General features: G+C 38.6%; 1 protein-coding gene across 1 annotated transcript in view; it reads left to right on the top strand.

Annotated features, from left to right (window-relative positions):
- The window catches only part of LOC108360942 (putative tyramine receptor 2), a 138,575-nt gene that overhangs the window by 74,034 nt on the left and 48,577 nt on the right, over positions 1–15,964 (top strand). Inside the window, exon 4 of the mRNA XM_017613426.1 lies at positions 7,562–7,745. Within this exon, the coding sequence (XP_017468915.1) occupies positions 7,562–7,745 (184 nt within the window). The remainder of the gene's footprint in view (positions 1–7,561; positions 7,746–15,964) is intronic.

The following is a 15,964-nucleotide window of genomic DNA, read 5'->3' as shown; positions in this document are numbered from 1 at the left end:
CGACGTTCCACCGCCTGACTATGACGAGGTACGTATAGCAATAAGGCGGCTGAAAAAAAACAAGGCCGCTGGAGCTGACAGCCCTACAGCTGAGCTATTCAAGTACGGCGGCCAGGAGTTGGTTAGGTGCATCCATCAACTCTTGTGCAGAATATGGTCAGATGAACGCATGCCCGACGACTGGAATTTAAGTGTGCCCTGCCCAATCCACAAGAAAGGTGACCCCGCCATTCGCGCCAACTACCGCGGGATCAGCCTTCTAAGCATAGGTTACAAGGTCTTATCGAGCGTATTGTGTGAAAGACTGAAGCCCACCGTCAATGAACTGATTGGGCCTTATCAGTGTGGCTTTAGACCTGGCAAATCCACCATAGACCAGGTATTCACAATACGCCAAATCTTGGAAAAGACCCGCGAGAAAAGGATCGACACTCACCACCTATTTGTCGACTTTAAAGCCGCTTTTGACAGCACTAAAAGGAGTTGCCTATACGCCGCTATGTCTGAATTTGGCATCCCCTCAAAACTCATACGGCTGTGTAAAATTACGTTGAGCAATACAACCAGCTCCGTCAGAATTGGAAAAGACCTCTCCGAGCGTTTCGCCACAAAACGGGGTTTCAGACAGGACGACTGTCTTTCATGTGACTTCTTTAATCTGATGTTGGAGAAGATAATAATATTTGTTGAGTACTTTATACTTAAATTTAAACAAGAAAGAAAAATTTGTTCAGTTCTAATGTCCCACCCGCGACGGTAATATCGCCCTCTTACAAAATTTCAAATTGGCTTCTTACAAATTTCTGTCCGAAAAAAAGCTCGGGCTATTTTGGTCACGAAGAAGAAGACATTTACGATCCAAAGGTGGAAGGTATTCGCTCTCTAAAATCAATTTTTCTTGCGTGAGGAACGCTTTCTGGGCTGTTTTGGGCACCCGCGGAATTCCGCGGGCTCGTGTGGTACAAACCGTATGTTGACTCTGTATTAAAATAATTGTTATCTATACCTCGGTGAATTGCATGTGACTTTTCTTTGAGTTCCNGCACCCGCGGAATTCCGCGGGCTCGTGTGGTACAAACCGTATGTTGACTCGGTGAATTGCATGTGACTTTTCTTTGAGTTCACAATTAAATACAATATGCTAAATACTCTAAATAAAACAAAGATGTTCTTGGTTGTTACGAATGAATTTGCATAAAACCCCCCTAAAGAGAAATCCTCCTGCCGGCCCAGTTGCCCAGTCTTGCATTTATAACTATCAACAGTGACGTGGATGCCAAGGCGCGAATACACTGACTGTTTGTTTGATGACAGGAGATACTTCGTCTTGTCCTCGTTGATCATCAGACCAGCGTCCGAACTTTGCTCCGATCGGAGTAGACTTACTCCGATTTCTTTTTTAAATTTAAAATCTACTCCCTACCTCATTCACATTAAAATATATATTGCAGAATAATTAACTTCTTAGATTTTTGCGCAATAACTTCTGTGGCACCAATGTTTTATATAGCAAGGTGTAACAGAAGTTGTATCTTTTACTCTTTAACATTCCTTGCGGAACCACTTTTTATTTCCCAAAGCAAGGGATTGATTAAGGACCAGAAAAATATTTCGTGGTGCCGCTGCCGAAAGAAAATTTTCAGAGCTGAATCTCATTAAAAATAAATTCAGGAATAGGCTTAATGTGGAAACAGTTGAAAGCTTAATGTTCGCAAGAACTCTTATTAACAAAATGCAAATAATGCGTTATTATAGAAAAAAAGTGATGAACAGAAAAAATACCTAAAGATGTAAAAAGTTTTCACTATACTAACGTATGCGGAATGAAATACGACCTGATGCAGTAAAAAGAAACAGCTATACTTTCGGATGCAACAAATCCTGTTTTCCCACTCACATAGATATTGTCGAAATTTCCAAGAAACATTATTATAGAAAAGACTCATGTCCTTAACGATTGGTCTGTTTAAGTTTTCAGGCATAGTGCGGAGGGCTTTTTCAAAAATGTTATTTTGGGACATTATTGTGCCAACTTGAGTTATTATTTTTTTTAGCCATTTAGACGATAATTAGTTCAGAGTTATATTTAGGTGTCCTTTTATGGGTCCCAAATGAAAAATATTTCCCTAATCCGTTGTACAAAACTAAAATGAATGTGGTAAAAGCAAATTTTGGGATAGCGCTCATAGACGCTTTTAATTTTCCTTTTCAACGTTTAAAAAATCTTGGGTAGAGTGGTTTGCACATATTTCAGTATATTCCTGGCTCTTGCGTAGTATCTAATATTTATTTTGCTTGCTTTGCACTTTATTGTCATTATACGTTGTGATTTTGCAGAGAGATCAAGCAATTTATGATTCCTGTTACGGTCCCCTTTCGCTGCTATGTGAAACATTTTTTTCGCACTCTTCTTTCTAGTGTTTTCCTGTTCTTTAAAGCCGACATTTCCTTTGTAAATAAAGTTTTTCGTAAGTCTCATAGAAAAAAAAATTCAAAAGCACGTTACTTTTCGTGACATTGAGTTTCGGTATATAAAATTAACAGCAATTTTTCAGTGTTCGTTCGCTTCCAAGGAAATTATTTCAGCATTATAATATACAACGAGGCAATTTTTTGTGTAATGCTTGTTAAGATTGTGCAGTAGATTTTAGTATACTCAGTTTGGCTCCTGAGTTTACCAGAATTTTTTAAAATCTGCTTAGAAATTGTCCGCATTTCATTCCGCATAACTTACTTAATAAAATAATGTTAAGATGCTCCGAAAACTTCGTTTTTACTCCGATTTTTCGAGTCATTTATTCCCGAATCGGGTTTCGGTAGTCTGAACGCTGCATCAGACCCAATCGCTTGGCTTCCTTATCCAACTTGGAAAAGGCAGAATCGACTTCACGGTTGTTGTTACCGATGATGTCAATGTCACCGGCATACGCCAGCATTACACGCTCATGTAAAAAATTATTTCTGTTGGGTTCAGTTCTGCAGATCTTCTCCAACATCTGATTAAAGAAATTACATGAAACGAAGGCTCCCTTTCTGAAACCCCGTTGGTAGCAAGCGGTCTTTTCCAATTCTGAAAGAGCAGGTGTTATAACTCAACGTCATTTTGCACAGCCGGTTCAATTTATCGGGGTTGCCGAATTCAGAAATCGCGGCGTGGAGGCAACTCCTGTTAGCGCTGGCGAAACGGCTTTGAAATTGACAAATAAGTGGTGAATGTCGATTCTTTTCTCGCGGGTCTTTTCCAAGATTTGGCGTATTGTGAATGGTGACAGGTAATAAGATCAACGGAAATACCCCGNCGAAATAAAGTCAATTGACATTATTAACTTTTTAAAAACGAAATAAAACCCATTGACATTATTTCTCTTTCAAACATTAAATTTACTTAGCTTCCCCGTCTCCCGCCGTGCTGTAGGGCAGTTAGATTTATTNCGTGCTGTAAGGCAGGTAGATTTATTTTTGTATACGTTGAAATAAAATTTTTATATATTTTAAACATCGAGGGCTTATATTCAATAATAGCCTCTATCTGCACACTTTTCACAAAGATGAGATTCTGATATAAAAATCCACCTAAGCTTTAACTGTCATCAGTGATATTAATGCTACCTTATATAACGACAGGTAATAAGTCCCAGATGGTTTCTAAAATCACAAATTAGTTTTTGTGCAAATTGCAGATAGAGGGTATAATGAATTCAAGCCATCGATATTTCACATTTTTATATTTGTAAGTTATGGGAAGAAGGGATGCCAACTTGACTCAAACCGTGCCATTTGTCCCTATTTTACTTCAAATGGCACTTAATTTGCGTGCTCTTCTTTTTCTCAACTAAAATTTTCTAATTTATAAAGGCTATTCAACAAGTTTATCTTATTTTATCATTGCACTTTGGTTTGGAAAATGTAGCTTTATTTTATTGCTAAATGTGAATAATTAAATGGAATGACACCTTTTTTGGCACTTTTATTTTTCTATTTGGCACATTTTGGCACTTTTTTATCCTCAATATGGCACCTCATAACTAAGGATAGTTGGCAGCCCTGATTGGAAGATTTCTGCTGTGTTTTGGGGCAACAACTTGTCTGCAGTAAAAAAGCATATAATTTGTGTTTCAAAAGGATGTGAAAACCAATCTTAAAACTTATGTATATGATCTCGGTTCCGATATTAAATAATCAATAATTGTTTATACCCGCGTTTTGGCACAATGGCTCGTTGAATGTGTCATCTAATAAATAGTGTCGTCGTTCTCCTTAGCTGCTTTTAAATGATGTCGTCACAAATTGCTGGCGGAGACATGAATTCAGTGTAAGAAAATTCGTTTTATATAATTGTTTCCTTATAGAAAGGTTGGTTTCTTTTCCACCTTAGACATTCCGAATTCGTTCAAAATATGCTAATTTAAAACACAGAATTCTTTCAGTGTTCCTCCGTGGTTTTTTACATGGACTGTTTCTTCAATTTAATAGTGTTCGCTTTATTTTTGTGGAAACGAAACATGCTTTGCAAGTTATGGATCATTTCTACACTCTTTCTTTAAATATTTCTCGTATTTCAGCTGTGCGCAGGCATTTAGTTTTTCGCATCGTGTTTTTACATATTCGAAATTTAAATTTTTTTAATAAAATCAATTGGTGGTAGTTAATTATTGTGTGTGGATTAATATCACAACACTGAGGATTTGGCAATAACCTTTTTCATCTATTAAAAAACAACACTTACGGGGCGATGTTTATTGTAAGAACAAAATTGTTTCCTTTGAATCGACATACTTTAAGCATTGTTGACGATATTTCCATTTGAATGAGGAAATAGCGTCAATGACTTTATTTCCAAATTTTTTAGACTTTATTTCGCTTTTGAAAAAGTAATAATGTCCACCCTGGTGCGAAATAAAGTCAATTGACCTTCTTTCCGTTGATCTTGTTACCTGCACCATTGTGAATACCTGGTCTTAGGTAGATCTAAAGCCACACTTGCGGTATTTAATTAGGAAATGTTGTTCCACTACTCGCATATGTCGGTTTGTTGAAGAGCTCTCTGAAAGCAGGTGTAATAGTCGAGTGGCAATGCATTAGCCATCTGTTGTTATTGCAGTTTTTCGACGTTGAGCTTTCCTTGCATTGCAGGGCGCACATTTTTTTCTGCACAGCGGACGATTCATATCTTGGCTGCAAAAAGATAGTGGTCCGAGTCAATGTTTGGGTCTCGGAGAGTACGTGAGTCTAAAATACTGGAAGCGTGTCTTCCATCTATCACAACATGATCGATTTGGTTTATCGTTTTTTGATTTGTAGACAGCCAAGCTTGATGGATCTTTTTATGCTTGAACCTTGTACTTCATACCACCATGTTTAGGGCCCCGGCGAATTCGATCAGCCTCAATCCGTTATCTGATGAATTTTCCGATATTCGCCCTAAAGATCCCTTCCTTGTCTACCTTGGCATCGAAATCGCCAAGCACGATTTTGACATCATTTCGGGGCAAAGTCGCGATGTACGCTCCCATCGCTCATAGAAGAGTTTCTTGGACGCCTGGTCCTTCTTTTCCGTCGGGCATTTGGCGCAGGTGAGGAAGATGTTGAAGAATCTTGCTTTGATGCCGATTGCGGCTAGACGCTTGTCCACGGCGGTGAACAACAGTACTCGGCGGCGAAAATCCTCTCTCACGACAAATCTAACAAAATTTACGCTCCTTAAATGGCAGCTGTAGTAGACGTCAGAAGGCCCCAGAAATTTTTTTACTTTGACATACTTGTCCATCTTTGTAAGTATGTATTAAGGTGATCCTACATCTACTTTTGTGTGGGACACCGCTTTATTTTAGTATAAAATGTAGGCATCCGCAATAAGTTAGCCATTTTAAAATAACTTTAACGGGTTCCCACCAGGCTTTGAAGTATTAAATTTTATTAAATTTTACATATTTTGTTAAGATATAAGAAAATGAATTTTGAGTTGAGGAAGTCCTCGTATTTTTTTCAGTGAAAAATGCTCTACTTATTCTGAAACAAATGACAGTCTTTGGAGCTTTATATTGCATGATGAATACATTTGACGATGACACTGAATTTGTATAAATAATAAATAAATACTGTATATATCGCAATAGATCTCTGGTGCATAAGTATACACTAGGGATGCCAAAAAATGAGGGAAATTGCCATCCCGGGATTATGGGATGTTTTATAACTAATCCCGGGATCCCGGGATTTTTCCCGGGATTCACATTGAGTCATAACTTTTATGAATATGAGGAAAAATTCAATATCTTTGAAAGCATTTGAACATACCATGAAGTTAAACTATTTAAAATTTACGATAAACTGACTGTAAAATTCACATATCGCTAGCTTAGAGTGAAAAGTTGCTAACTTCACTTTTTATGAAAAATCATATATTGACACAGGAGGCTAGGAAAATTAAAAATGCATCTTTTCGAGAGGGGTAAAGGTCCTAGTTTTATGTTTTCTCATTTATATTCAGTGAAAGGAAAATTTGGTTAGTCCAAAAAAGCCCTGAAGATTCGATAAGGCCAAAATAGTCCGAAATCTTTTAATAAAGATCGAATCTCTCTGATTCGTATGGAGATTTGCTTTGCTTTAAACAGACAAAATCTTGCATTCAAAGTTTTGCGAAATACTTGAAGAAAATGGCTATAAGAAGTTTTTTCCTCATCTTCCAATTTTTAAATGGGGACTTAGCAACTTTGCACTCTAAGCTAGCGATATTTATTAAATCAGACAAATTTTTAAATTGCATTTAAAAAATCATGTGATTGAGGAACGTAATGTAATGTTAATACCAGGTAATTTTGGAAGTAATGATTAATAAAAAAAAAAATTAAACAAAAATATACAAAAATAATTTATCTAAACATGCCTATTCTACTCTATAAAGAAATGGTGAATGCCGAAATTTTTGCCATTTTTTCGCAATTTATTCGAAATTTTGAGGGTGTACGAGTCAAATGGATATCAGAATCGGATTCAGCGGGTCAAAATACATGTTTGTAGGTGGGCCTGGTTAAAAACACACAGCCCTTTTTTGTATTGTTGGTGTTGTTATAATTGCACTTAAAATGCTTTCGTAAGAGCAGCGAAACATTCAAAGCGGAGTCTTCTTATCTTAACCTGATGTTTTTACATGCAAAACCTACTGATGAGAAACATATGTATTTATTTCGGCCTCAACACTTTTAGGCTAAACTGTCAAAAGGTAGTCATAAGCCATTTGAAGATAATGACCCCTATCTCCTGGATTACAAAACATTTGAACTTCTTCTACCAGCACGTCGGACAAATTATAAGTTTCTCGATTTGAGGAAGTTTTGAGTAGATTGATGTAAACTAACTACTAACTAACTAACTTTTCCTAAAACTCTGTTTAGTTTACATTAGCGACGCTATGAGTAAATTCATTTAAATCCGGGATTTTCGGGATACACATATGTATGTAGTACATTAATATATATTAGAAATTTATGCTTTATCCATTTTCTTTTTGGTACTTAATTCAGTTGACATTTAATTTTTTCTTAACCTTCATATTTCACAGGTATGAGCCGGGGCGACGTGATCTAAATGAGTGCCGCTACAACCAGAACGAAGGATATGTGATTTTCTCTGCAATGGGCTCATTTTTCATTCCAATGGCTGTTATGATTTATGTTTATGCGAGAATTTCATGCGTCGTTGCATCGCGCCATGACCATATGGCAGACATAAGTGTACATAATAAGGTGAGTAAAGTGTAAGCAACAATAAAAGGCTTGTTAAATAGCGAACAACTCAAAGGAAGATTTATTTCATCTTGTTTTTCTTGCGATTGCGCTCCACAAATAATAAGTGTAAGCAACAATAAAAGGCTTGTTAAAAAGCGAAAAACTCAAAGGAAGATTTATTTCGTCTTGTTTTTCTTGCGATTGCGCTTCAGAAATAATATTTTTTTTTGTCATTGCGTAAACCTTTCACTTTATTCACTTGCATTTAAATCAGTTGAGGTTTGAAAGTTTACATGGAGTGTCGCAAAAATTTGTACCATAATACCCCCATAAAGAAAGCAGGAACTTTTGAATGCAATGTACGTAAGTTTTTACATTCGACCATACTGAAAAAAAATTCGCCGTATCCCCTGAGCATAGTGTATTAGTATATTTCGAAATAAATTTTTTTTTTCCGGTTGCCCTTTTACATTTTTCATCATATCTTCGGCATTTACAGTCGAATCTTAAAGTATTATAAAGACATATATCGGTGTTCTTGTCTCGAGGAGAAATGTTTTTGTTTTGTTCGAAAGTTCATTGATATAGTGTATGTATATATTACATATCTATCTACTACATCTCCTTAAGAGGATTGAAAGTAACACCGTGCGAGACTAAAAAATACCTGTTATGTATATTTTCTGGTAGGTCTTTTCGAGTGTTTACTATAAAAAACGGAAGAAAGTCTAGTGAGTTATTAAATTTTTAGTGCAAACAAAATTTTTGTAAAAATATTATTTTTGGCTATACAAATCAAGAATGTTTTCTTGTCCGTTCTGTTTTTTAATTTTACGTTTTCTATCATACCAAAGTATGGCCATCCCGAGAGCCGCATCAAATAGGCTGTTTTAAACGTCCCATTGGTTAAAGCTGAAAATGTTGTCCTAACACCACTACATTTAAAGCTAGGATATATGAAACTATAGGGGTATTCTTGGAGTCTTGCAAAGCCTTGCCAACCGTGCAATCAGAGCAAGGGCTGTGAAAGACTCCGAGAATACCACTCATTTGTAAAAAAATTTGATGTAAATAGCGACGCTTTTTGTCATCTTAAATGTTCCAAAAATTAGGTGAAGCCAAAATGAAAGGAGGTATTAATTTTTTATTCTCCCATCTATTACTTTTTCATCGGTTTTATCTCTTTTTATGAATTTTAGCTATTTTCATAGGACCTAAAATTCGTAAAACTATGAACAAGCTAAGCTGTGTAGAAAAACGTGCGTGGAAGAGTTTTTAGCTTCTTCTTCTTTCTTTATTGGCGCTGTAACCGCCTAAGCGATTTTGGCCGAGTCCAAAAGCCAAGTCCTTCTCCACCTGGTCTTTCCAACGCAGAAGAGACCTTCCTTTTCCTCTGTGAACAGCATCGCGGCCCGCGTTGAACACTTTCAGAGCAGGAGCGTTTCTGTCCATTCGAACGACATGGCCAAGCCAGCGGAGCCGCTGAATTTTATATCGTTGTAATGCTCATACGGCTCATCGTTAAATCGTCTTCGGTATTCGCCATCGCCAACGCGTAAAGGTCCGTAAATCTTTCGCAGAATCTTTCTCTCTAAAACTCCAAGAGCCGCTTCATCAGATGTTTTCATTGTCCAAGCCTCCGCGCCATACACCAGCACACGCATGATGAGTGACTTATAGAGTGTGATCTTTGTACGACGAGAGACGGCTTTACTTCTCAATTGCCTACTCAGTCCAAAGTAGCACTTGAGGTCAAGAGTGACTTTCCGTTGCATTTCAACGCACATTATTATTGGTGTTAATGCTGGTTCATAAATAAACGAAGTCGTCTACTTTTTGAAACTTGTAACTGACAACAGTGACGTGAGTGCCAAGCCGCGTACGCTCTGACTGTTTGTGTGATGACAGGAGATACTTTGTTTTGTCCTCGTTCACCACCAAACCCATTCGCTTTGCTTCGCTATCCAATCCCGAGAAGGCAGAACAGACGTAGCCCTTGTTTTTACCCATCATATGGATGTCGTCGGCATACGCCAGCAATCTTATTATCTTCTCTAACATCAGATTAAAGATATCAAACGAGAGGGAGTCATCTTGTCTGAAACCTCGTTTGGTATCAAACAGCTCGGAGAGGGCCTTCCCTATTCTGATACACATTTTACTCAGCCGTATTAGTTTCGCGGGGATATCAAATTCAGACAGAGCGGCGTACAGGCAACTCCTTTTAGTGCTGTTAAAAGCGGCTTTAAAGCCGACAAATAGGTGGTGAGTGTCGATCCTTTCCTCACGGGTCATTTCCAAGATTTGGAGTATTGTGAATACCTGATATATTTTGAATTTTCCAGGCCTAAAGCCACACTGATAAGGTCCAATCAGTTCGTTGACGGTGAGATTCAGTCTTTTGCACAANGCTCATCGTTAAATCGTCTTCGGTATTCGCCATCGCCAACGCGTAAAGGTCCGTAAATCTTTCGCAGAATCTTTCTCTCTAAAACTCCAAGAGCCGCTTCATCAGATGTTTTCATTGTCCAAGCCTCCGCGCCATACACCAGCACACGCATGATGAGTGACTTATAGAGTGTGATCTTTGTACGACGAGAGACGGCTTTACTTCTCAATTGCCTACTCAGTCCAAAGTAGCACTTGAGGTCAAGAGTGACTTTCCGTTGCATTTCAACGCACATTATTATTGGTGTTAATGCTGGTTCATAAATAAACGAAGTCGTCTACTTTTTGAAACTTGTAACTGACAACAGTGACGTGAGTGCCAAGCCGCGTACGCTCTGACTGTTTGTGTGATGACAGGAGATACTTTGTTTTGTCCTCGTTCACCACCAAACCCATTCGCTTTGCTTCGCTATCCAATCCCGAGAAGGCAGAACAGACGTAGCCCTTGTTTTTACCCATCATATGGATGTCGTCGGCATACGCCAGCAATCTTATTATCTTCTCTAACATCAGATTAAAGATATCAAACGAGAGGGAGTCATCTTGTCTGAAACCTCGTTTGGTATCAAACAGCTCGGAGAGGGCCTTCCCTATTCTGATACACATTTTACTCAGCCGTATTAGTTTCGCGGGGATATCAAATTCAGACAGAGCGGCGTACAGGCAACTCCTTTTAGTGCTGTTAAAAGCGGCTTTAAAGCCGACAAATAGGTGGTGAGTGTCGATCCTTTCCTCACGGGTCATTTCCAAGATTTGGAGTATTGTGAATACCTGATATATTTTGGATTTTCCAGGCCTAAAGCCACACTGATAAGGTCCAATCAGTTCGTTGACGGTGAGATTCAGTCTTTTGCACAATATAAGACCTTATAACCTATGCTTCTTCCGCGCTAGTTGGCGCGAATAGCGGGATCGCCTTTCTTGTGGATTGGGCAGATCACACTTAAATTCCAGTCGTTGGGCATGCGTTCATCTGACCATATTCTGCATAAGAGTTGATGCATACACCTTATCAACTCCTCGCGACCGTACTTTAATAGCTCATCTGGCAGGCTGTCAGCTCCAGCAGCTTTGTTGTTTTTCAAGCGCGCTATCGCTATTCGCATCTCGTCATAGTCAGGTGGTGGAACATTGACTCCATCGTCATCGACTGGGGGCTCGGGTTCTTCTTCTCCAATAATTTCGGCGCTGCTACCATTCATTAGGGTGGAAAAGTGTTCCCTCCATAATGTAAGTACATTCTGGACATCGGTCACTAGGTCGCCATTGTGGTTCTTACAGGAGTTCGCCCTGGTCTTGAAACCTTCCGGAAGTCGCCCAACCCTCTGGTAAAATTTTCGGGGGTTTTTCCTGTCGGCTAGCATTTCAAGCTCATGGCACTCACGTATTTCGGTATATCTCTTCTTATTGCGGCAACTGCGTCTCGCTTCCTTCTTCAGTTCCGTATAACGGTCCGCCCGATCGCAGCGTGGCCCTATAAGCGGCTACTTTTTTCTCTGCGGCTTCTTGACATTCCTCATCGTACCAGTTGTTCTTTCGGGATCGCTGAAATCCAACTACTTCTTCGGCGGCGGCACTTAATGATCGGGAAATGCGGTTCCACTGCTCGCTTATGTAGGATTGTTGAAGAGTGCTTTTNCTTCTTGACATTCCTCATCGTACCAGTTGTTCTTTCGGGCTCGCTGAAATCCAACTACTTCTTCGGCGGCGGTACTTAATGATCGGGAAATGTGGTTCCACTGCTCGCGTACGTCGGATTGTTGAAGAGTGCTCTCAGAGAGCAGGTGTGTGAGTCGAGTGGCGAATAAATTGGCCGTCTGTTGTGATTGCAGCTTTTCGACGTTAAGCTTTCCTTGCATTGTTGGGCGCACATTTTTTGCTGCACAGAGGCGCGTGTGTATCTTTGCTACAACAAGATAGTCCGAGTCCATGTTTGGCCCTCGGATTGTATGTACGTCTAAAACGCTGGAAGCATGCCTTCCGTCTGTCACAACATGATCGATTTGGTTTCTCGTTTTTCGATCTGGAGACAGCCATGTAGCTTGGCGGATGTTCTTAGGCTGGAACCTAGTACTACATACTAACATGTATCGGGCCCCGGCAAAGTCGATCAGCCTCAGTCCGTTATCGGACGTTTCGTCGTGGAGGCTGATTTTTCCGACAGTGGCGCCAAAGATCCCTTCCTTGGCCACTTTGGCATTCAAATCGCCAAGCACGAGTTTGACATCGTGTCGGGGCAGAGCTGATATGTACGTTCCAAGCGCTTATGGAAGAGATCCTTGGACGCCTCTTCCTTCTCTTCCGTCGGGGCATGGGCGCAGATGAGCGAGATGTTAAAGAATCTCGCTTTGATGCGGATTGTGGCTAGACGTTCGTTCACCGGGCTAAACGCCATTACCCGGCGACGGAGTCTCTCTCCTACCACGAATCCCACACTGAATTTGCGCTCCTTTACGTGGCAACTATAGTAGGCTTCACGCTTAGTTTTCCTTGCCCCGTCCATCGCATTACGTGGATGGCGGTGATGTTAGTCTTTGTCTTCCCGAGGACATCAACCAGCCGTGCAGAGGCACCTTCCCCATTAAGGGTGCGGATATTCCAGGTGCATACCCTCATATCATAGTCCTTTATACGTTTGCTATGGTCGGCATAAAAAAAAGGGGGTCTCATCCGAGGCTGTTTATTCTTTTTCATTGGGCGAGGTTTTAACATGGCGGGACCCAAACCCAGCACACGCGAGGTTTTACGCCTTCTCACTTTAGCTCGCTCCCAAACGGGTGTTTGGTTGCTACCCAGAGGATACATGGATATAAATATCCGGACGTTGTGAGCTGCGGTTTGAACCAGACGCACAAGAATCGCTTCTAGCCACCCACAGGTGAATGGCAGTCAAAAGTTTTGCACTTCTGCGCACGGAACCAGAGTTTTATAGCGCTATGCAATAATTTCCTTGGAAACCACAGAAGCGACAACTATGTGTCTATGAATTTTTGAATGGTTACGGAGGAATGGGCTGTAACATGTCCATAAAAATTCATTTCTTTCATTCGTATTTGGACTCCTTCTCGCTTTATTTGGGCCAGTTCAGTGATGAAAAATGCGAACGCTTTCACCAAGAAATAGCTACAATTAAAAACGTTTCGAAGGAAAAATAAAATAAAAATATTCTCAGAATATTGCTGGTCTCTTCATCGAGAAACGGTTAAGCAAATATTTTTGAGTTGTATAGCTAAAAATAATATTTTTACAAAAATTTTGTTTTCAGTCAGTAGACTTTCGTCCTCTTTTTGAAAGTAAAAACTAGTTTTACTAGTTATTAAATTTAGTTTCACAGTCAATTTATGACTAATATAGTTTCCTTATAAAATAATGCGTAAAAACCATACCAAAGTTGAGAAAAGGCGAAAAAAGTAAAAAAAAATGTGTTTGCTGGGTAAATACACAAAAGATCTCTAAAGGTTTCTTTATTCACGTATAATCATTCAAAAGGCTTTAGTTTCTTCTTTTTAAACCCGGTAGTAAACTGAAACTCGGTTCATAATCAACTAAGTTACAGGCTTATAAGTGCGCAAAACTACGAAAAACCAGGTTTTTAACGGTAAATCAAGATGTTGGGGGTGTTTGGCAAATTTCATATTTAGATTCTTTGGGAAATTTCATATTTAGATTCTAGTTTTACTCGAAAAGACCTACCAGAAAATATACTTAACTTCCCAGGTATTTCTGCTTTATTCTTTTTTGTGGCACTGTGCAATTTACAGCATTTGAAGAGCGATATAATCCTCTCAAAGTAAATTTTAAAACTGTGTGGTAGCAGAAACTTATTTTTTGTTAAATTATGCGCTATACATATGGGTCATTTCCAAGCAAAACATATACGGAAGTTGTTTTTTATATTAAATTTGTTCGTATAGACACTGATATTAACATATACAGGGGTAGGTACTCGAAGTGTTACCAATCAAAATTTGTTTTTTTTTTATTTAAGTTGTAACCATCTTTAGCGCGGATAATACCATCGAGGCTTTACGGGAATGCTTCACATTTTGCACGAATGTCGTCTAGTGGAATTTTGCATTGAGCATGGCGTAAAGGTAAATCAAAAAATCCACCGTGAAAAGATGTTTAACGATGCGTTATTACCTTGGGCAGGAAAAAAATTCGGTAGAAATCATTGTCCGTTTCAACAAGACACGGCACCATCGCACAAAGTTCACGCAATCCAAGGTTTTTTTTTATATAAAAAAACTTCCCAGGTTTATTTCTTCGCAACAACGGCCGCCGTAATGTAATAAATAAATAAAAAATTTACAAAACTATGGCATTTTTAACTGGTAACACTTCGAGCCATGGTTGCCAACTTGGTGCTTTAAGCACTAGGTTTAGTGCTTTTTGAAAACTAAAACAACTAAAAATGGTTTAGTGCCAAGTGCTCTTTTTAGTGTTTTTGTTTTTTTTAAGTAAAATTTTTCAAGGATAGTTAAAAGATGAAATATTTTGAAATATTTAAAGCTGTGTCAGCGCTGAATTTACAAGGATTTACAAATTTAAATGGCCTAAAATGTAACCATGATTCACAAAAGTCTGAAGTTGCAACCCACGTTTTTTACCCGCTAATGGCCATTATGCAGATCTCAAGAAAACGGTAAAGAAAAAAACTGTCGTTATTTCGTGGGTGTGTCCAAGGAATTTTGACATCTGATACTTCACCAGCCTGTTGCCTCACTCTTTCCTCAAGAAATAATGGAACGGGCATATATTTCTGTTGCAAGCATGGGTTGCCTTGTGCTCTTTTTTTACAAAAAAAACTTTAGAAAACCGTAGTAGAAAGCGTAGCAAGTTTCTTAAGAACTGCGTACTGCCTCAAGAGAATTTTAAATAAGAAAATTTCTTAGCCGTTTCTGGCATGTCATTTTATATGGAGTTTTTGCTTTTCTTAAGAGCTGGATACTGGCCTTAAAGTGTATTCGTGTTGAAAAACATACATTTTTTTTATTTATTTATAGTCTAAGGGCCGTTTTCTTATCTAACCTTTAGTTTACCGGCCACTTTATANATTTTATATGGAGTTTTTGCTTTTCTTAAGAGCTGGATACTGGCCTTAAATTGTATTCGTGTTGAAAAACATACATTTTTTTTATTTATTTATAGTCTAAGGGCCGTTTTCTCATCTAACCTTTAGTTTACCGGCCACTTTATAGTCTCGATATACGAGTTTTCGTTTTCTCATCAGCGCATTAATTTCTCGAATCGATAAATTGTTGCTTACCCGTTGCAACCTTCAAAATTTGTACCCAACTTTAAATTTTGGTTTGGTTTTGGTTTATGAATCAGATATATTAGATATTTCAACCAAGGTTTTGGTTTTTGCTAACAGTTGCTCTTGCTCTATATTTGCTTATGTTGCATTGCCAACCTTTGGAATTTTATGACGAATGTAGTTAAGTTTCACTCTCGGAAATGTAGTGAAGTTTCACTCTACGGAATAACAAATTTATTTTTACAGGTAAGATAAGAAAACGAAAACACTTTAAAGTGAGGAACAATTTATCTGCCCTGTTAGTAAAGGCAACTTTACTGCTTACATTAGAAAACGGCCCTAAGTTTTGTATATTGAATTATATACGAGCGTCTACATCATACATTAAGGGCCGTTTTCTCATCTAACCTTTAGTTTACCGGCCACTTTATCGTCTCGATATACGAGTTTTCGTTTTCTCATCAGCGCATTAATTTCTCGAATCGATAAATCTTACCTGTAAAAATAAATTTGTTATTCCGTAGAGTGA

This window comes from Rhagoletis zephyria, unplaced genomic scaffold (assembly GCF_001687245.7).
Source record: "Rhagoletis zephyria isolate East Lansing unplaced genomic scaffold, Rhagoletis_zephyria_1.1 Rzeph_scaffold_00660, whole genome shotgun sequence".
NCBI classification, from domain to species: domain Eukaryota; kingdom Metazoa; phylum Arthropoda; class Insecta; order Diptera; family Tephritidae; genus Rhagoletis; species Rhagoletis zephyria.
This window is presented reverse-complemented; position numbering and strand designations above follow the sequence as displayed.